Source organism: Drosophila busckii, chromosome 3L (assembly GCF_011750605.1).
Source record: "Drosophila busckii strain San Diego stock center, stock number 13000-0081.31 chromosome 3L, ASM1175060v1, whole genome shotgun sequence".
In the NCBI taxonomy this organism is placed as follows: Eukaryota; Metazoa; Arthropoda; class Insecta; order Diptera; family Drosophilidae; genus Drosophila; species Drosophila busckii.
The window spans coordinates 6,327,781-6,347,560 of NC_046606.1; the positions used below are offsets into that span (position 1 = coordinate 6,327,781).

General features: G+C 40.9%; 7 protein-coding genes across 7 annotated transcripts; 1 reads left to right on the forward strand and 6 right to left on the reverse strand.

The window, feature by feature from the left end:
- Positions 1-1,259: 1,259 nt before the first annotated feature.
- On the reverse strand, positions 1,260-3,229 carry LOC108597996 (coiled-coil domain-containing protein 57). Its single transcript, XM_017984611.1, has 3 exons — positions 2,744-3,229; positions 2,346-2,614; positions 1,260-2,276 (listed from the first exon to the last, which is right to left on the reverse strand). The coding sequence occupies exons 1-3, from the start codon at positions 3,227-3,229 to the stop codon at positions 1,265-1,267; spliced, it is 1,767 nt and encodes a 588-aa protein (XP_017840100.1). The 3' UTR covers positions 1,260-1,264.
- A 2,106-nt stretch (positions 3,230-5,335) lies between these two features.
- LOC108600998 (carboxypeptidase B) lies at positions 5,336-9,558 on the forward strand. The gene is made up of 5 exons (XM_017988863.2): positions 5,336-5,573; positions 7,522-8,182; positions 8,241-8,351; positions 8,427-8,581; positions 8,769-9,558. Exons 1-5 carry the CDS (start codon positions 5,476-5,478, stop codon positions 9,058-9,060), a joined length of 1,317 nt encoding a protein of 438 aa, XP_017844352.1. The 5' UTR covers positions 5,336-5,475; the 3' UTR covers positions 9,061-9,558.
- Positions 9,559-9,590: 32 nt separating this feature from the next.
- Positions 9,591-10,630, reverse strand: LOC108597995 (carboxypeptidase B-like). The gene is given in 2 exon segments (XM_033293465.1): positions 9,591-10,503; positions 10,554-10,630. Coding segments are annotated over 2 exon segments (966 nt in total). The 3' UTR covers positions 9,591-9,614.
- Positions 10,631-11,180: 550 nt separating this feature from the next.
- LOC108598723 (carboxypeptidase B) lies at positions 11,181-12,533 on the reverse strand. Its single transcript, XM_017985453.2, has 2 exons — positions 11,643-12,533; positions 11,181-11,582 (listed from the first exon to the last, which is right to left on the reverse strand). Exons 1-2 carry the CDS (start codon positions 12,440-12,442, stop codon positions 11,285-11,287), a joined length of 1,098 nt encoding a protein of 365 aa, XP_017840942.1. The 5' UTR covers positions 12,443-12,533; the 3' UTR covers positions 11,181-11,284.
- A 785-nt stretch (positions 12,534-13,318) lies between these two features.
- Positions 13,319-14,657, reverse strand: LOC108597993 (carboxypeptidase B-like). The gene is made up of 2 exons (XM_017984609.1): positions 13,696-14,657; positions 13,319-13,633 (listed from the first exon to the last, which is right to left on the reverse strand). Exons 1-2 carry the CDS (start codon positions 14,655-14,657, stop codon positions 13,336-13,338), a joined length of 1,260 nt encoding a protein of 419 aa, XP_017840098.1. The 3' UTR covers positions 13,319-13,335.
- A 327-nt stretch (positions 14,658-14,984) lies between these two features.
- On the reverse strand, positions 14,985-16,318 carry LOC108597992 (carboxypeptidase B). Its single transcript, XM_017984608.1, has 2 exons — positions 15,347-16,318; positions 14,985-15,291 (listed from the first exon to the last, which is right to left on the reverse strand). The coding sequence occupies exons 1-2, from the start codon at positions 16,309-16,311 to the stop codon at positions 14,985-14,987; spliced, it is 1,272 nt and encodes a 423-aa protein (XP_017840097.1). The 5' UTR covers positions 16,312-16,318.
- A 760-nt stretch (positions 16,319-17,078) lies between these two features.
- Positions 17,079-18,584, reverse strand: LOC108598479 (carboxypeptidase B). Its single transcript, XM_017985129.2, has 3 exons — positions 18,402-18,584; positions 17,466-18,347; positions 17,079-17,412 (listed from the first exon to the last, which is right to left on the reverse strand). Exons 1-3 carry the CDS (start codon positions 18,470-18,472, stop codon positions 17,115-17,117), a joined length of 1,251 nt encoding a protein of 416 aa, XP_017840618.1. The 5' UTR covers positions 18,473-18,584; the 3' UTR covers positions 17,079-17,114.
- Between the last annotated feature and the right edge of the window lie 1,196 nt (positions 18,585-19,780).

The following is a 19,780-nucleotide window of genomic DNA, read 5'->3' on the forward strand; positions in this document are numbered from 1 at the left end:
GACAACGTTTAATAAGTTGAGCATGGGTATATAGCATGTAATGCGGAATTGGATTTGAATTTTACCGGCTTGAACTACTAAAGGGTAGCGGCACCCCCGCTCAGGCTGCAATTGACTGCCACAAAACGCAAATATGCTAAATGTCAGTTTGCTTTTTGCCAGACAAAAGCGCAGGCAAATAAACAAGGCATAAGAAATAATATTTGGCGTGCTGCCTTAGAAAATACAGCTTAAAGCGTTAGCACACTGTTAGAAATAAAGGCAATACTAGCATTGAACTCAGAAATTTTAGAGTAACTTAGTGCTAAGCTTTACTTTTGCAGCTCAGTGTAATTTTTGTACTGGCTCAGCAAACGTCATGTCAACGCAAAAGTCAAAAATGCGAGCTAACAGCAGACATATGTGTATATATATAGATAGACATATATATGTATTTTTTTTGTTGCGCCTATAAGGCAACCAGTTGATTTATACGGAACGAGTTTCGTGTTGATTTTCATTTAACAGTCTTTTAGTCAACTTCCTGACACAGTCACTGCCATATATTTACGTCTAGCTAACAAAACATAAAGTGAAAGGGTTTGCTAGACCACCTAACAACATTTATATACATACTATATAATGGTAGGCAAATTTTAAATGTATTTTAAATGTGCTATTTATGCAATGTATTAATTTTATAGCTGCTGCTTTTATACAGCGTATTTTGGCAGTCGATACGTTGCTCGTTGACAAATCCTTGCCCGAAATTGTGCGCTGCTTTTACATGGCAGTGACACGCAAGGGTTCCCGGACAGCTCTACTAGTTTTGTTGGGCATGGGTTAGCTGTACTGAAGTATGCACATTATGTCATTAGCATGTTGGCCAAAATAAAGGGGCTACAAGTTTTTCTACGGGCCACAAAAATTACAGCAAGCAAATCGAAATAGAACGAATACAAAATACGCTTAAAGCTAAGCAAGTAAATATGTCAATTTATTTTAAATAATAGTTGCATTTTATTTTATAGTAAGTGCACTCAAAATTTTCTGCTATAATCTATAATTCTAAAATAAAAAGGGTATTTAGTTATTGTTGCTGTTCGTCCTGCCCGTTGTTAAGCCTGTCATAAAACAGGCTAGAAATTAATAAAATTCCAGCAATTACAAACTGGGGGCCACAAGAAAAATAAAAACAACTTTCGCGTTTAACCCAGTGACACACAAAATCCAAAATAAAACTTTAAAGAGTTGAGCAAGCTTCATTTGTTTGTTTGTTTTTAGTTTATTTGTTATGGTTGAGCACGTCGCGATCACCAATGAGAGAATCCACACTTTTTCCATGTTCTTGGCGTGTAGTGACACCCACACCAGTAGTGGGTGCTTTTGTTGGAGTTGGATTTATTGGGCACTTTTTGATTACTACCTCTAGTTTATGCACGCGCCTTTTTAAATCATCTACGCCATCCAATCCATTGCACAGTGCTAAACAGTCCGCGACGACTTTTTGATCCTCAAGTAGATTCGATGTAGCATTGACCAAAGCTTCGGTGAGATTATCTACGCGTAATTTTATTTTCTTCACTGGCGGATCATCCTTGATAATCTCTTTAAGCAAATCATGCAATTCATTGAGTTTAACTGCCGCATTATTATTTTGCACTTGGTTTTTTAAAAGCGCCTGCAGCTCTTCAAATCTACGACGTGCTTCGGCTTTAAATTCCTTTGCTGCCAAGTGCTGTGCGTCAGTTGTAGCTGTCAGCTTTTGTAGCTGTGCGTTGGCATTGGCTTGCGTATCCTCCAGCTTTTTGCTAACTTGCTTCAGCTCAAGCTTAGCTATATCCAGATCAGCAAGCGCATCTTTGAGCTTAGTGTCCAAGTTATCGACGCGCCGTTTGAGTTCTATATACTCGGCACTATCAGCTACATTAGCTGCCTTGGCGTGCAGCTCGTTGAGCTTCTCCAGCGCTGTGTTGAGACGTTGCTTCAAGCTGTCCACATCAGCGTTGACAAGTTGCATATGACTATTGTAGCTGTTGTTCATGTTTTGCATTTGGAGATTCATTTCCAGCATGTTCTTCTCCATTTTATCAATGTGCTTGCAACAGTCTTTGGCTGTGGCAGTTTCCTGTTGCAGCTGTTGCATATTACTTTGTAGCTTGTCTATGTCGCTGCGCAGCACTTTGATTTCAGTGCGCGACTGCGGCTTTTGCAGCTCTTTAAGCTTCGCTTCTAGCGTCTGCAGCTTGAGTTGCAGCTCAGTTTGCTGCTGCTCAAACTTTTGACACTGTTGTGCACTATTTGTTGTTTGCATATTATTTATATTTAGCTGCAATTTGTTAAGTTTTAGCTGCAGTTGCTCAAACTTGGGCGCCACTTGTGCATCCAGCACTGCATCTGTTTGCATTTGACTGCCGCAGTTCTTTTCGCAGTTTTGCAACACTGTTTGCATGCTCTGCGCACGCTCTGCTAGCTTCTCTTTTATGTCTTTTATGCTGTCCGCCTGCGCTATTTGCTTTACTTGCAGCTCTTTGAGCTTCAGCTCCAGCTCGCTCTCTTTGTTTGCCGTTTGTGTTTTGACGCTCTTTAGCTCCACATTATATTGCTGCAGTCGCTCTTGCATATCGCGGCAACACTTGTTGGCAAACTCGTGTGCGTTTTGTGTTTTGTTAGTTTGCAGCGTTTCCAATTGCTCGAGCTGCTGTTGTTGTTGCATTTGTTTGCTTGCCAGCTCTTTTAGCTGCTGCTCAAAGTCGTGCTGCACTTTGGGAAAATCTTTTATTTGCGCGTTTATAGATTGTTCAAATTCTTCTAGTTGCTGCTTGAGCTGCTCTTGCAGTTTCAGCAAATCCTGCGACGTATTCTCACAGCAATCTTTGGTAGCTGTTTGCGACATTAGCTTCATGCGCTTCATTATGTTAACCAGATCCTTGCCCATTTCCCCAGTAGTTTGCAGCAGCGGCATAACAAAGTTTTCCGTTTTTCCTTTGCCCAGTGCATTGATTTGAACAAAGACGCGTTGCATTATGTGCTGCTCGTAGAAGCAGCACTGCTCTCTTTCTAGACTCTCATTGCTGTGCAAAGCTGTTAGCAGTTGCTTGAGACGTTGATTTAGACGCGTTAATTTGGCATTGCGTGTCACCTGATCATTGAACCAACTATTTAATTTAAGGCTATCCGCACACGGTTCAGAGCGTAGCTGCACTTTGGGCTGATAATAGTCAGTGTCGTAAAAGTTGGTTGGCTTCATTTCTCCCACGGTTGTTAGCAGGGGGAATAGCAACAGCAGCTGCAGCGACGTCAGCTGCAAAGAATGTAATTAGATTGGTAAAGAGAGTTTTCTCTTGTACTTACCATTGTTTAAGTTTTCCACTTAGCGCTGTTGTAACTTCAGCAAGCGATCCAGACAAACTGAGCATTCCGCACATATACTTGACCTATTAGCCTATTTACTCTCTACTCAGTTAATTGATTTGCATGCTCTGCAGCGAGGGTTGCTACAGCATTTTCAGCTGCATTTGTTTTAATTAAAATATTGAGCACACTAATCCATTTTCATTTTGCAAGATCCCAATCTGCATATCATATAACCATATTCGTTTCCCACCATAAACAACATTAAAAATTATGCATAAACAAAACTTTTGCGTCTTATCAATGTTTTGAAATCTTTGCTTCAATATTTGTTTGTGCGGTAATGATTAATTTTCATGGTTAAGGTCGCACCTTTGCTTTGGATATCTCACTCTAGGGTATTTCATATGTTAATTGTGTCATTCATATGGCTTAGGGAATAAGCGATTGCTTAAGAGTTATGTTCTGAATATTAGTTGCACAATTTTTGGCATGCTTGAGTAACAAGTTGTGATAAATAAACTTGTATTAAATTAAAAAATGAGATCATATACATGTTATCAATTTAAGAGCATTTCAGCTTCGCTCAAGTCTAGCTTATGAATTTCTAGTTTATAAGCTCGTTCTGCCTTAGGCTCTGGATTAAGTCAACAAAAGTGAGCTTATGTCTCATTATATTTATTTGATTATTCAAGCACGCGTTAGCGAAGGAAAGTTGAATGGCCTGCGTATTAGTTTATATAGTATACAACAAAAAATGATTTAGTTGAATCAAGTTCTAGCTTTTAAGTCTCACTTACTTAAGCGCTTAGCTAGTTAAACCAAACCGAATTTAAAATGCAAATTTGCTTTTTGTTTTACTTCTTTTGGGGGCAACGGAAATATAAGCAATCTATTCAATTGCCTGCAGCTAGTTAAGTTATATATATTGATAGTTTATGATGAAGCGGCGTTAAATCAAAATATCGTTGATTGTTTGCATTTTGCCGGAAGTGCCAATAGCGACAGCCAAGTGTTATAATTACGCACAAATTTAAATCCAAAGTTAAATTTGGAAAAATCAAAATGAAGAGCTTAGCGTTTGTTAATTGCAAATGTTAGCCCTGATGATGAACCATTTATAGTATTAAATTGAAGCTACAGGCCACTTGATAATTTAATGAACTTTTGGTGTAGCAGCATAGGTTAAAGCTTTATAGCTTCCGGCTTTAATTATAAACATAACCTTGCTGAAAAACGAAAGTTCAGCTAATGCTTTTCTTCTCGTGTAGAATCATCGATCGATTCGTTGAACTGGAGCGATTGACATTAAGCAGACAAAGCTATAAATGTTGCCCAGAGCATAACTCACAGACAAACGTCTATGAGTATCTACAAGTTCTGGGCTATAAAAACCAGTAAATAAACAAGTAACGGCTTCAGATAGGTTTCAAGAACCCGCAGATGCGGATGCAAAAGCACAAAATAGAATCAACGAAATAGTTTAAAAATAAATAAAAGTAATTTAACAAAGAACTAGTTATCAGCCAACGAATTTAAAGAAGCAAACGCCAATTGCATAAATTATGCAAAAATCTATCAAAGCTTTTAAATAAATTCTAATCAAGCTAAAGATTCTTAATAAGCCGAGACGCGTGCCCCCGCGATAGTTGGTAACACATAAAAGCTTTCCGCATACGAGTCGCGTGACGTGTTTACAAGACTACAATCCAAAATAAATATAAAAAAATATAAAAAGTGATCAAAAGTAAAGCTTAGAGCCCGACAGCTCTTACGTCGGTGCCAACTTGACCTTGACACTCACTTTTCTAAACAATATATGAGCATAAATATCATTATCGTGCTGCTCGTCTTTGCGCGTTTTTCGGCTATAAGCGGTGTCTTCTTGCGCAGACGCGTCTCCAGCAGCTCGACAGTCTTCGAACGCAGCGTGGCGTGGCAAAGCGTTTAACTAAAGCGCGCTCTTTAAAAATTATATAAAACATTCATATATATGTGCATTACATAAGTTTAAACAAAGTTTATTTGCTGTGCTGTGTAAAAATACAGTTTGCATGTTAAGCTGCTGCATTTATTAATACATAATTTGTTTTAAACAATTAAATCCACCAACAGCTGCCAAGTCAATTGTTCAAGTGCAGTATGTGTTTTAAAATCGTGTGCAACAGCAGCTTGTTGCTGTTGCTGCTGTTCGGCCTCAACGCTTTGGTTAGCTCCAACAATCTGGCTGGCTATGAAGGGTAATTAAATGCATTAAATTTTAGGTTTTAACAAAACAAAAATAAAAATTAGCATAATATATATAAAGGCTTTTAAGTTACAGAGTTCAGTAATTTATGCGCGTATTAAATCTTCCACTGCTACTGCTACTTACAATTTGTTTAGACCACGCCGCTTAGGCTGGCGACACCCATAGCCATGCTAAAGTACATTAGGCATACATCGAATGTGTTGACTTCATTTGTTTTACATTTAAACCAAAGATATGGTATGGCCAAAAGTGCGACTAGCACTCCATAGCGAGAGGTTTTTAAAACAAGTTTTTTTAATTCTTTCAGCATGTTGTCTTGTCAGTGTTTTTTAAAAGTATTTTAATGTGAAATCGATGACAAATGTTTCTAGTGCCTGCTTAAGGAAAGTTTTATATAATTTTTATGTATACGAAAACAAGTTTGAAGCACTTTTAAAGAATTAATCCATTTATAGACAACTGCAAGATAACAAAAGTAAGCTATTATTTAATTTGTAGTGCATAACAAATTAGTTAAATAAATATAATTTGCCTAACTATGTCCAGATGTCAAGGTCAAGTGCATAGCACAAAAACCACAAAAAAGAAAAAACCAAAACAATTACGCCTCTAGCCAACTTGACTGCAAATTATTGTTGTTGCTTTTGTTGTTGTTTAAACAGCGCAGCATGATGCGGCAAACAAACATGTATGTAAATGCCAAAGTGTTGGACAAAGCAAATGTTTGCCAAAACGTTGCGAGCAACGAACTATTGTTAGTATTGGCACATGGGGCGTATGAGTAACTTGATCTTTAATTAGCAGGCCATAAATGCTGGCTTCCTTCCGTTGTTAGCGGGCGTTGTTCGTAAAGATTTCAACATAAGTATATGTTTTATGATTGTGCATAAATGCATAAAATATAATTTGTTTGCTTACGATTTTTGACAAGGTCGCTTCGGCTACAACAATAGCTTACAAATTGAGTACAAATAACAAATTAATGGTGTTAAGCTAAACTAATCAAATGTTAACAGTTTCTTTATGTAAAAACGATGCAGTTTGGTTTAGGGTTTTTTTTTAAACATTTAAAGTGAACGCTGTTTAGCTGTCTGTATGCATATTAAGCTAAACACACACACACACACAAGCATAAATGCAAGCTGTACGTGTGTGAGTCTAAACATTGTTGGCGGGTGTTTAATTAAATTATTTATACACATGCATATCATTGTCTGCCACACGTGATTAGCCTCGTCTTTGTCTTCTGTTTTGTACTCTGCCCGCCCCCAGCTTTGCCGCCCTCTCATGCTGCTTTTGCTATTTGATGAATATGCATAGATTTTCAATATTTGTAGCTGCTGCTTGTTGCCTTCATCGTCTTGTCTGTTGCCGTTGTGGAATTTTTGAAAATGATAAATTGGTCACAAATTTCATTGCGAGGTGGCAAAACGCCAATTGCTCAGACAAACAGCAACAGCAACAACAACAATGTTGCTCTGCTTTGCTTTGCCTTTCTGCATAAATTTGTGTATCAACAACTCATTTCTTTGCGTAGCGCCGCAAATTAATTTTTGTAATTCAATTAGCTTAAGATTTATGCCATTGAGACTGGCGGATTTTCCCAAATTTTTAATTGGCTCAAAATGATTGTATTTTAAAGGGCCGTAGCTGCAATATTTTAAACGAATTAAATTACTCATTACACACGACCTTGTAGGTAATTAGAAATATGAATGTGTTTATAAATATGTGCGATGAGTACTCAACAGAAGTATTTTTCATATTCAAAATGAACTTACCTGCTATCGATAGGGCACTGTTATCGACAGTACTTCAATGAAGCTAAAAAAAAATAAAATGAATATGGTCACACTTAAAGAGTGCAAATGCGCCAAAAGCATTAAAATTGTTTTACAAGTGCATTATTTAACTTTAATATTAATTCTTTTTCATAGCTATACCAAGTATACGCTACATCATGACGACGAGGCTGCCTATCGCTATATGGTTGACCTGCAGACCACCGATACGGATGTGGACTTCTGGCTGCTTTCACGCAACATGTCCGTGCTGACAGTGGCGCCTCAGCTTAAATCGCAATTCGAGTCGCGTCTATCGCAGCTTGGCGTGCAGTATCAAATGCAGCCGCTGATGGAGCTCATGGCTGCCTTGGAGGGCAATAGCACCAGCTATGGTGATGAGTATGAGGAGTGCCAGTCGGGTGACTGCGATACGCAGCGTTCGCATAATCGCCAGCGTCGTCAGTCTCGAGGCATCTTTGGGCATTTTCCACGCTATCATGAGATTCTGAACTTTATGAGTGGACTGGCCAACCGTTATCCTCTGCACTGTCGCTACGAATCCTTGGGACGCAGTAATGAGGGTCGCCACATTGCTGGTCTGTCTATTAGCCTGAACCAACGCGTGCGTCCACGTAGAGTGGCTTACATACAGGCAGCTACTCATGGTCGCGAGTGGATTACAACACAGACGGTGCTCTACTTGGCCTACGAGCTCCTGACCAATCTGAGAGCTTTCCAGCGTGTGCTGCATGATGTGGAGGTGTTCATTGTGCCTTTGGTTAACCCCGATGGCTATGAATATACGCATACAACCGTAAGCTCTATAAGTCAGCTCAACTTTACATGCAAGCTCACTTAATCTTGTTTTACAGGATCGTTTCTGGCGTAAGAATCGTCATCGCTATGCTGGCCATGGCTGCACCGGCGTCGACATCAATCGTAATTTTGGCAATCACTGGAACTCTAAGGGCGCAAGCCAGAATGTAAGTCCACCTGTTGCGTTTGACTTTGACCTTCAATTAAATCACTATTTGTTTTTACATATTCTCACCCTTTAGCTCTGCTCGGAGGTTTATTCGGGTGTACAGCCCAATTCGGAGCCGGAAACTGCGGCAGTGGTTCGCTATTTGGAATTCAATCGTCATCGTGTGAAACTCAGCCTGGATGTGCACTCATTCGGCAAATTCATTTTTTATCCCTACGGCTTTGCGAGGTGTGTATTGTGTATGGTCATGTTTTTTGGACTCGGCGCTTCACCAGCCCACAGCCCGCTGGGGTTGCCGCGCGCTGTCCAAGCAAGAAATTCAATTTACTTTTCAATTAATTGCCAAAAGCAATTAAAACTGAATATTTTCCGCCAGTGCTACATTTAAATTCTTTACTTCTCCACCCCCCTGCAGAGGTGCCGTGCCACCCACTGTGAACACGCTGCGCTCGGTGGCGCTACGCGCCGCCAACCAAATCGGCAAATATCGCGGCACACGCTATACAATCGGCACCTCAGCCTCCATTCTGTATGAGGCATCTGGCAGTCTGGATGACTTTGCCTATGGCACACTGGGCATACCCTTGTCCTACACGCTTGAGCTGCCCGGCGAAGAGTTCCATGTGGCGACCTTTGACATTCTGAACGTCTGCAAGGAGACATTTGCCGGCTTTGTGGAGTTCATACGCCATGTTAGTCTGTATTAGAGAGAGTCGTCTGTATTTAAGCAAATTATTTTGAATTTATATTTGTTAATTTAACTAATTAATATACTTGTTGTTAGCTAATAAAGTAGCAATGTGAGTTAGAGACAGAAGATACAATGTACCCTAACTAACGTGTTTTGTTACCCCGTTCCTTAATTTTAAGTATATACAAGTTTATTATGTTAAGTCTAGTCCTTAATAAGCGGATACTTGACAATCATGCGACGTGCCATAGCTTCAATGCCCAGCCAGCTCTCCTTGACCAGGCGATCAATATCTTCAGCTGGAGGATCGAATAAATTCTCACCACCTGCAGGCAACTCCATCGTATAAGTTATAGGAAAGCCACCATTGAAAGCATAATCATCGCTAGCGCCTGCAGCAGGATACAACAAAGTAGTGGAGCAGCCTACTTGATAGACAGTGCCCGTAGCAGCTTTAATAGCATCTGCACCAGCGCGCGCTACTTCATCAAGATCAGGCCACGTAGCAGGCAATTCACTACAAGTTAGCAATAAGGATAAGCATTGTTGTTGGCATACAATAGCAAAGACTTACTCTATGTAGCCCCAAGGATAAAGCAGATACTGTCCATGGGAATGCAAGGTAAGATACATTTTGCCACGCTTTGATATACCATAAGTATGTATTAGATCGCGCACCACCATAGCTTCGGGCTCCGAAAATGCCTTGGGACCTGCATAGGTATTGGAGCAAGGATCTGCGGAGGCGCCTGTTTCATTCCAATGATAACCAAAATTACGATTCGGATCAGTGCCAATGCAAAGTTCGCTGCTGGGCTGACGCGTCTTGCGCCACATGCGCGCATCCTGCGAGCTCTGCGTATACTCATAACCATCGGCATTCACCACAGGCAGAATAACCCAATCATAATCCAAAAGTAGCGCAGCATGCGTATCAAACTGCTCCACCAGCTGTCCAATTATATAAACTGCAGTTGCTGGCGAAATCCATTCGCGCGCATGGAAACCACCATCGACTAGTATGACATTCTTATTGGCACGGCCATCGCCATTGGTTATAGTAATGGTCTTTAACCAGCGTCACTCGTAGCTTTTGCCCACTTTTTTAACGTACACACGCTGCGGATATTTTTCTGCTAGTTGCTCAATATAAAGATTTATCTCCGCGTGGGAATAATAGCGTTCCGTGCTTAGTTTTTCTTCAAAAGGATATTGATGACGCAGCAAATGAAGGTGCTTGTATTGTCGTTCCAAGGATTCACCCACATTCTCGCAAAGCAACTTGTAGCTTCGCTTGTGCTTAGCCAACAGCTGCTGCAGCTCCTGCTGAGCTTGAGGATGCACTAGCACCACGTTGGACGCATATTGCTCATAGTAACTTTCATTTAGCGACAGTTGCTTCAGCAGTTGGCTCACATCAAAGCTACGCTCGCTTCCTTGCAGCTCATACACTTTGTAGCTAAACAATTAATATAGTTAACTGAGCTTTATAAAAAACTGCTGCCTTACCCATCATAAACACTCGTTTTAGCTTGTGTAACAAATAATATTAAACAGCTTAATAATAGCAGCAACAGTCCTTTCATCTTTGCAACTCAAGCGTTTGGCTAGCACTAAACTATTTCTAATCACTTGTTCAGCTATCAATACACTTTAAAAAATATTAGCTTATCTACAAATTGCTTGTAAAATAATCATTATAAAATGAAATCGACGTTTTGCTTAGATTATAGTGCAAAAATTATTGTAAGGTGCTAAAGATAAGGCACAGTACACTTAAAGAAAACTATATATATGTTGTCTAAGCCGCTTAATCTAATTTTTGTATAAGTGCGCAATGATTTATTTTCTTAAGTGGCAATAATGATAAATTTAAAAACCTATTTATACAGCTGAAATTAAAAATAGCCAAAGTGATAGTTTTGAGCTTCTGCTCTTCAATAATTCCTAAATAATCAGCTTATCTCTAATCCCTTTTCAAGTTAATTCCAAAGAAATTTGTTACACTCTATCTTATATTAGAGGTTAATGTGATAACGTTTTTTCCCACCTTATATCTTATCTTCGATTCATAAATTTTTAACAGTGCAGTTTCACTTGATCAACAGCAAATATAAATATATATTTACGGTCTAGTTGTTTTTAATCTAGAACACAGTTTATTGTTGTCGTTATAAATACTCTTAAAAGAAACTAAGTCAAGAGTAACAAAATGTTTCAGAATTGGCGCACTCTTCAGTTTAATACTTTTCAATAAGCTTTTCGGCCATGGCGCGTACACCGATCCAGGTCTCGCTTACGAATGACTCAATAGAGCTCTCTGGAGGATTGAAGCCCAGCGAGCCGCCACCGCTGAGTTCCATTGTAATGGATACATTAAAACCAGCATAGAAACCATAATCATCACTAGCACCAGCAGCAATATAGAGCACATTTGTGGAACTGCCCACCTCATAGACAGTGCCGGTGGCAGCTTCGATAGCATCGCCGCCAGCGCGTGCAACATCATCCAGATCTTGCCAGGTGTCGGGTAAGTCGCTAAGCAAATTTAATTTAAAGTTAGTACAATGTCCTTTGAAATTTTATATAATTTTGTACCTAGTCCAGCCCCAAGGATACAGCAAATAGTTGCCATAGGAGTGTATGGTGAGATACATAACACCACGATCTGCCAGCGAATGCATCAAATCTCTTATAACAATTGTCTCTGGCTCGGAGAAAGCATGTGGTCCGGCAAAGGTATCCATGCAGGGGCTTGAAGAAGCGCCCTCCTCATTCCAATGGAAATCAAAGTTACGATTAGGATCAGCACCATAGCAAGTTAAACCCAGCTGGCGATAGGGCTGACGAGTTTTGCGGAACATGCGAGCTGTGGTGCCAGTCTGCGTATGCTCATAGCCATCAGGATTCACCATAGGCTGGATAACCCAATCATAATCCTTCAGCAGGTAAGCGTTCTCCTCAAAGTGTTCCACTAGCTGATCAATCATATACAGCACGGCTGCGGGTGAGATCCACTCACGGGCATGGAAGCCACCATCCACAAAGACAACTTTCTTGTTGGCACGTCCATCGCCATTGGTGATGGTAATGGTCTTCAAGGCGCGCTGCTCATAGGACCAACCCACAGTGCGCACAAACACGCGCTTGGGGAAACGCGCTGCCAAATCAGCAATATAGTTCATGATCTCCTCGTGGGTGTAATAACGCTCCGTGCTCAGACGTCCCTTGCCAGCCTGTGGCAATGGGACTAGAGAACGTTGCGCAAACTCCTTGGCAAGCACTGCCTCCAGATTATCGCTCAGCAGCTCATAGATTAAGTTTTGCTCTTGTAGCAGCGATTTGAAGCTTGACAGCTGCTCAGGACTCACTACAACACGTGCGTCCTTGCGGCTCATTTGCGTAAAGTCGTAGCCCTGCTGACTCAACTCATGCAACAGCTTGGCCTGTGCCTCGCTTGTGGGCTTCAATTGATACACATGATATCCTTTATAGCTCTGCACCTCATTGGCCAAAGCCAAAGCGGACACGAGCAGCAGCAACAAACCGTAACGTAACATTTTATGCACACGCGTGCCCCAAACTTGAGCTTTATATAGACCCATATATGCAGCTAAAGTAAAGTCTTATCTAAGCCAAGAGATTAGTAAATTAGAAAGTACACTGAGCGAAATGTATAAGTTCATTTTAAATCTTTACATTTATAAATTCCTTCAATGCTTTCGAAGCAACAAGTTCTTTTTGTTAAAGTCATTTTTACTTTTCGTTCTGTGCAAGACTCTGTTACTATCTAATCTAAACGCCTTTAGTTAATACCAACTGTAAATCATAGATTAACATTTGCCGTAATCGATTCGACAAAATCAAAGTTGTTGAACATTAATCTGTTCTTATTTATTACTACGTCTTATCAGCTCAACGGCCTTAGAAATTGCTTGTATCAGAAATACGAAGCCAAAAACGTCGTTTATATTAAGATAGACTAAAAATAATTATTGCTAAGCTTTTAGTGCTGATGGGCTGAGCTTAAAATATTATTGCTAATTTAAAAAACAAAGTATAGTAATTTTTAGATTTATTTGAAAATTATGTTTGATAAGAATTCTCTGCTTCTTTCATATCCATTCATACCATTATTTTAGCGTAGTTTTTCTTATTGTTTAGTTTTTACTTATTAACAAAAACAAATACATTTTTATGGTCTATTGTTTTTTAATCTATAACACAGTTTATGGCCGCAGTTAAGTTCAATTATAATCTAGCATAGCTTTCGAATTGCGTAGTCCTTTGCTTAATATTTTTCAATTAACTTTTCAGCCATTGCACGTACACCGATCCAAGTCTCGCTTACATATTCCTCAATGGAACTTTCTGGAGGATTAAAGCCAAGCAAACCGCCACCGCTGAGTTCCATAGTTATGGATATGTTAAAGCCAGCCCATAAAGCATAATCGATGCTAATACCAGAAGCTATATAGAGAACGTTTGTAGCGCTGCCCACCGTATAGTCTGTTCCAGTAGCAGCTTTGATGGCATCGCCGCCAGCGCGTGCAACATCATCCTGATCTTGCCAAGTGTTGGGTAAGTCGCTAAGTAGAATATACATTAAAGTTAGTTGTGTATAATTTTAGTTATTGTATACTGTTTTTACCTTGTCCAGCCCCAAGGATACAGCAGATAATTGCCATAGGAGTGCATACTTAAGTACATAACACCACGATCTGCCAGTGAATTAATCAAATCTCTAATGACAATGGCCTCTCGCTCGGAGAAAGGATGTGGTCCCGCATAGTTATCTACACAGGGGCTTGAGGAAGCGCCCTCCTCATTCCAGTGGTAATCGAAATTACGATTAGGATCAGCGCCATAGCAAGTTAAACCCAGCTGGCGATATGGCTGACGCGTCTTACGGAACATGCGAGCTGTGCTGCCAGTTTGCGTATGCTCATAACCATCAGGATTCACTAAAGGCTGTATAATCCAATCAAAGTCCTTCAGCAGGTAAGCGTTCTCCTCAAAGTGTTCCACTAGCTGATCAATTATGTATAGCACCGAAGCGGGTGAAATCCATTCACGTGCATGAAAGCAGCCATCCACAAAGACAACTTTCTTGTTGGCACGTCCATCGCCATTGGTGATAGTGATGGTCTTAAGAGCACGCTGCTCATAGGACCAACCCACAGTGCGTACATAGACACGCTTTGGGTAACGCGCTGCCAGATCAGCAATATAGTTCATAATCTCCTCATAGTTGTAATAACGCTCAGTGCTCAGACGTCCCTTGCCAGACTGCTTCAAAGGCACTAGAGAGCGCTGGGCAAACTCCTTGGCAAGCACTGCCTCCAGATTATCGCTCAGCAGCTCATAGCTTAAGCCTTGCTCTTGTAGCAGCAACTGAAAGCTTGACCGCTGTTCAGGACTCACTACCACACGTGCGTCCTTGCGGCTCAAGCGCGTAAAGTCGTAGCCCTGCTGACTTAACTCAAGCAACAGCTTGACTTGTGCCTCTGTTGTGGGTTTCAACTGATATACATAATATCCTTTATAGCTCTGCTCCTGATTGGCCAAAGCCAAAGCGGATACGAGCAGCAGTAACAAACCGTAACGTAACATTTTATGCAGACGCGTGCCGAAAACTAAAGCTTTATATAGCCAAGAATATATAGCTAATTAGAGATTAATGAATTAGTTGCTACACTGAGCAAAATAGTTAGAAGTCCAAACTACATTTGGCTTAAAAGCTAACGAACGAAAAATGTCCTGAAATTAAACTGCAGCTAAAGAGTTTTTTTTTGTTTCATCTCTTTCAAATGCTTTAAGTCCAACGGTTATTTTTCTTAGTATTTTCGGGAAATTCCCACATACTTAGTTTTCTTTCTCTGTAATACTATCAGTATCTAATCTAAGCCCTAAACAAAGTTGTTGAACATTAATCCGTCTTTATTGATAACCGCGACTTATCACCTCCAAAGCCATAGCACGCACACCCACCCAACTTTCAGTAACGATGCCCTCAATGTGTGTAACCCAAGGATCGAATCCAAGAAAACCACCAGCAGGCAACTCCATTGTAATGGCAACAGTAGCATTGGCTAGAGCGACAGCGAAATCATTGGAATCACCCGATGTGGGGTACATAAGATGATAGCCGCTGCCATAGCTATAAATGCCATTTGTGGATTGAATTATGGCCATAGCGCCCGCGTCGGCAATCTCCATCATATAAAAATAGTTGTCGGGAAATGAGCTGCAAGGGTTAAGCGATAAAATACATTGATAGATTGAATTATAGTGAGGTATACCTGGTATGCCCCCAGGGCAATAGAAGATAGTTGCCATAGGAATGCAGCGATAGATAGAAAGCCAAGCGATCTTTGTAGTGCAGCAAAGCGTCGCGTAGTACTTGAGTTTCGGGCTGATCAAAGGGTTGCTCACCGCGGTAAATCTCCTCAGCGGGATCACCAGAGGAACCCGCATCGTCACCCCATTTATAACCAAAATTACGATTGATATCTGTGCCGATATGTTCCTCAATTGGCGTAGGTTTGCGCGTCTTGCGCCAAAAGCGTGAATCCGAATGGGTGAACTCATAGCCATCAGCATTTACCACAGGCATGATAACCCAGTCGTAGTTAAGCAAAAGATCTGCATTCTCCGCCTGCTCCAGCAGCTGTTGTATTATATAAAGCGCAAAGGAGGGTGCAATCCATTCTCTAGCATGTATGGTGGCATCTATAAAGATTACAGGCTTATTGCGTCTGCCATCACCATTGCTAATGGTTAAAATCTTAAGCGCTCGCTGCTCATAGCTCCAGCCGAAGGTTTTCAGCTGCACGCGCTTGGGATAAAGCTGCACCAAGCTTTCCATATAAGCATTGATCTCGCTATGATTATAAAATGCAGCAAAGACATCGATTCTGTGTGTACGCTGCTTGGCCTTGCTGCTCAGATTCTCTGCGCGCTGTGCACGCACATGTGGCGCTAAATCCTCCAGCAACACTTTATATTCTATGCCATGCAGCTGCAATTGTTGCTGCAGCTGTTGCAGCTGCTGTGGCGCCACCAGCACACGTCTGCTTGTGTCTGTTGCACTTCTTCTGCCACCTAGATAATCCCATTGTGGCTGCTCGCGGTCGAGATTTAGCAACAGTTGCTGTTGAGCCAGGTCACGTGGCTGCAGCTCCAGCACCTTATAATCCTTGTAATCCTCCCAAGCGCAAACAGTCCACAGCTGTAGCAGCAATATTATGAAGCGTAAGCTTGTCATCTGTACGGAGTAGTCGAACAGACTATGAGCTCAAAAATTTAATATTATTTGGCAGCTCGATTAAACGACATATTTATCAGCTAATTGGTGCTATTGCCGACTTTCATATGGCGTCTATATCTTTAGTGTCTTTTATCGTTTATATGCTTCTGTTTATGTTACATACATTATTAAATTGTTGCTGACCAGGGCTAGGTGAATTTCGTATATGAGACTCAACAATTTGTATAGTCGGGCAGGCTACATAAATTAGCAGTAACTGAAATTTGAAACTATTATCGCATTAGCATCTCCTCTCTTAATCCCTAAAACAAATACAAGTTCTAAGAATTTGTTTTTTGAATATTGCTAAACAAAAGTTGTATTTTATTTGTTTATTGTTGACTGACTTAAGTTCACAATAAATCAATTGTATAATCTTAAGTTGTTAAATGCATTCTTTGTTTGAAATGCAACTCCAATCTTTGGAAAATTCCCAAAATTTCTGCAGAAAGCACCAAACTTTACTCTAGCGTTGATTATGCAGCTGTCATGGGCGTAGCCCGTAATTAATTTAAGGGCAGTATATTATTTTCTATGCAATTTCATAAATTTTAGTTTAGTTTTGCAACAATTGCTTGCGCCATTTCATACTTGACTACGTCCTTGTGTCTGCGCCACTTGATAAACCCAATTAAAAGCTTCAAAGTGTGTCATTGCTAGAGCTGCACTTGGTCACGATAGCAGAGCTACCTGACTGTGACTAATCAGTATACAAAAACAGCATGTGGCTATAGAAAATATGTTTGCGTTTTATTTGGCGCTTAGTATTTGTCGATGACCTGTTTGGCCATGGCATGAATACCCTCCCAGGTTTCGGAAACCATCGGCAATATCTGTGCAGGAGTGGGGTCAAAGCCAGTGCCACCAGCTGGCAGTTCCATTGTAATAGAAATGGGGAACTTAGCCATGGCATAAGCGTAATCATCGCTACCCCCAGCGGCGGCATAGAGCACATTGGTGGAGCTGCCCACGGTGTATTTAGTGCCAGTCGCTTTTTTAATAGCAGCAGCGCCAGCCTTAGCAACTTCATCAATATTGCGCCAGTCAGCGGGCAGATCACTGAAAGTTAGTTAAAATTAATAAAGGCTGCGCTATGCATTGACGCTACTTACGAAGTATAGCCCCAAGGATAAAGCAGATAGTTGCCATAAGAATGCAGCGTCAGATAGAACTTGCCGCGTCCCTTCAGCTCCAGCAGCAAATCTCTAACAGTTTGCGTTTCTGGCTCGGAGAAAGCGGTGCTGCCCTTGTAGGTATCTGCACAGGCGATGCTGGAGGCGCCCACCTCACCCCAGTGGAAGTCAAAGTTGCGATTGGCGTCGGTGCCGCTGCAGGTGCTGGTAACGGGTTTGCGCGTCTTGCGCCACATGCGTGTAGTGCTATGCGAGTACTCATAGCCATCGGGATTGACGACAGGCAGTATAACCCAATCGTAATCCTTAAGCAAATCCTGATACATAACAAAGTTCTCCACCAGCTGATAGATGACATAAAGCGCGCCCGCTGGAGCAATCCACTCACGCGCATGTATGCCCGCATCCAAGAAGATGACATTCTTTCCCTGGCGGCCATCACCATTCGAAATGGTTATAGTTTTCAAATCGCGCTTCTCATACGACTGACCAGCAACCTTCACGCTAACGCGACTGGGATAGGCCTTGGCTAGCGAGTCCAGATAAGCGTTGATGTCGGCATGACGCTGGAAAGCAGTGAAGCTAATGCCGCGAGTTTCGGTGGCACGTGAGCTCATCAAGCGCTCGCCTTGCTGCTGCTGCAGTGATCTGGCCAAGTTCTCGCTAACCACCAGATATTCCATATTGAAACGCTGCAGCAGCGACTCAAAGCCAGGCTGATCCTTGGGCATTAGCATAACTCTAGCGGGCGCATGCAGCGCACGCGGCATTTCAAAGAAATCGTAGTCCACATTGTTGGCCAAACGCAGCAGTAGCTGCTTCTCAAAATTATTACGCGCAGTTACATCGTAGATCTTGTAGCTATAAAGCAAATATTTTTAATTGTAAAAATAATAACTTTTGCTGCTGACTCACCCCTCGTAGCTTTCCTTAGCCCAGCCCAAGGTGGCGCAAAGCAGCAGCAGCGTCAACACTTTCAACAACATCTTAACTTGCTTTCACAGCTGCAAGCTTCTATTAACTGTTTCTTAGCACACGACGCTGTCTTTTTATATAGCGCGCAACACTTGACGTATGCGCAATGTACAGCAGCGCTGCGCTGATTGATTATAAAAAAACCCAAAAAAAATAAATCAGTTTATTCTTATCAGTTTTATCAGTTATCAAGCGCACGCTATGTTTGTGTATGTCAGTATGTCACGATTGAGTTTCGTTAGAAAATCTCTCAAAATTTACAATGAGTAGTAGACAAAACTTTAAATTTATAGCTTGCATAGCTGGCTGCAGTCTGAAGTAGTCAATGTTATATTGCATTTTTTTTTTTGAATGAAATACTTTTTAAGTATTTGTTTAACGTACTTTCTACGCCTCAAAAGTTCAAGTTCTGTCAAATTTGCTTGCCTTATCGACATGCATAACTTTCATCTATTTATGAGCTTCTCGTAAATTTGTCAGCTAGACTTGCGCCATAACTATTTGATTTATGTTACGCTACATACAACTTCAGTTCTGATTGTTTTTGCTGAATGAAGCTTTATCTATTTTTGGCACAAAGCAAAAGTAAAACTGCAAACATAACACCAAAGTTTTAAATACTCTTTTGCTATATTATCAGTTTTTGAAATTTAATAATTTCAAGCTGCGCATTTACTTTCTAACGTCACACCGTAGTCCTAACTCTTTGTTTATTATTTCATACCCTTGCTTGCAATTCCAGTGCATAAAAAATAAAAACAAAAGCGTTTGTGCCTAAAAAAAAAGCAAAAACTTCACATTTCTGTCGCGCGCACACAAAATATATTTGAAAATTTATTGCATTTCATGCGTTTTTCCCATATTTGTCTGCATTTGTAGGCAGGCTTTGGTCAAAAAGTTTGCCACCAACAAAAGCAACAACAACAACAACAAGAACAACAATGCAGGCAAAGTTGCTTACTTAAAACTGACAATGAGCGCATGGAAATGACAAAAAACACTGCGGAAACTGTTGGCTCGTAATTTTGAATGGCCCATTGGACGCGACAGGCAACAGGCCTGACTGCCTTCCCCAACGATTCGCCACGCCCACGCTCATACAGAGGGCGGCTAACTCACTCCCAGCTAAGCAACAGTGCGAAAAAGTTTTGTTACCCACTGTAAAAACGTTTGAGGTGTTTGCTGTGCTAAAGCTTTGCATTAACTAAAATTCTTTTAAAATTAATTAATATAGTTGAGCGGTTGGGTAAGTCCAACTAATGTTTTCATTTGTCTGCAAGTTTTAGCTACATTTTATAGTTTGTTTTAAACTTATATGT

Excerpts from the sequence above, each read along its gene's own strand:
- LOC108597996 (XM_017984611.1), bottom strand. The coding sequence starts at position 3,229 with ATGAAGCCAACCAACTTTTACGACACTGACTATTATCAGCCCAAAGTG. Across the intron at positions 2,615-2,743 it reads AAATAAAAGATTTTCCCAAA|TGTTGCCGCGATATGCAAGA; the intron begins GTGCAGCACGAC and ends TTTGCCAACAAG. Across the intron at positions 2,277-2,345 it reads GATGCACAAGTGGCGCCCAA|TGCACAACAGTGTCAAAAGT; the intron begins GTTTGAGCAACT and ends AACAACAAATAG.
- LOC108600998 (XM_017988863.2), top strand. The coding sequence starts at position 5,476 with ATGTGTTTTAAAATCGTGTGCAACAGCAGCTTGTTGCTGTTGCTGCTG. Across the intron at positions 8,183-8,240 it reads ATGAATATACGCATACAACC|GATCGTTTCTGGCGTAAGAA; the intron begins GTAAGCTCTATA and ends CTTGTTTTACAG. Across the intron at positions 8,352-8,426 it reads CTAAGGGCGCAAGCCAGAAT|CTCTGCTCGGAGGTTTATTC; the intron begins GTAAGTCCACCT and ends CTCACCCTTTAG.
- LOC108598723 (XM_017985453.2), bottom strand. The coding sequence starts at position 12,442 with ATGAGCCGCAAGGACGCACGTGTTGTAGTGAGTCCTGAGCAGCTGTCA. Across the intron at positions 11,583-11,642 it reads TATCCTTGGGGCTGGACTAG|CGACTTACCCGACACCTGGC; the intron begins GTACAAAATTAT and ends AAATTTGCTTAG.
- LOC108597993 (XM_017984609.1), bottom strand. The coding sequence starts at position 14,657 with ATGTTACGTTACGGTTTGTTACTGCTGCTCGTATCCGCTTTGGCTTTG. Across the intron at positions 13,634-13,695 it reads TATCCTTGGGGCTGGACAAG|CGACTTACCCAACACTTGGC; the intron begins GTAAAAACAGTA and ends TATTCTACTTAG.
- LOC108597992 (XM_017984608.1), bottom strand. The coding sequence starts at position 16,311 with ATGACAAGCTTACGCTTCATAATATTGCTGCTACAGCTGTGGACTGTT. Across the intron at positions 15,292-15,346 it reads TTGCCCTGGGGGCATACCAG|CTCATTTCCCGACAACTATT; the intron begins GTATACCTCACT and ends TAACCCTTGCAG.
- LOC108598479 (XM_017985129.2), bottom strand. The coding sequence starts at position 18,472 with ATGTTGTTGAAAGTGTTGACGCTGCTGCTGCTTTGCGCCACCTTGGGC. Across the intron at positions 18,348-18,401 it reads GCTAAGGAAAGCTACGAGGG|CTACAAGATCTACGATGTAA; the intron begins GTGAGTCAGCAG and ends TTTGCTTTATAG. Across the intron at positions 17,413-17,465 it reads TATCCTTGGGGCTATACTTC|TGATCTGCCCGCTGACTGGC; the intron begins GTAAGTAGCGTC and ends ACTAACTTTCAG.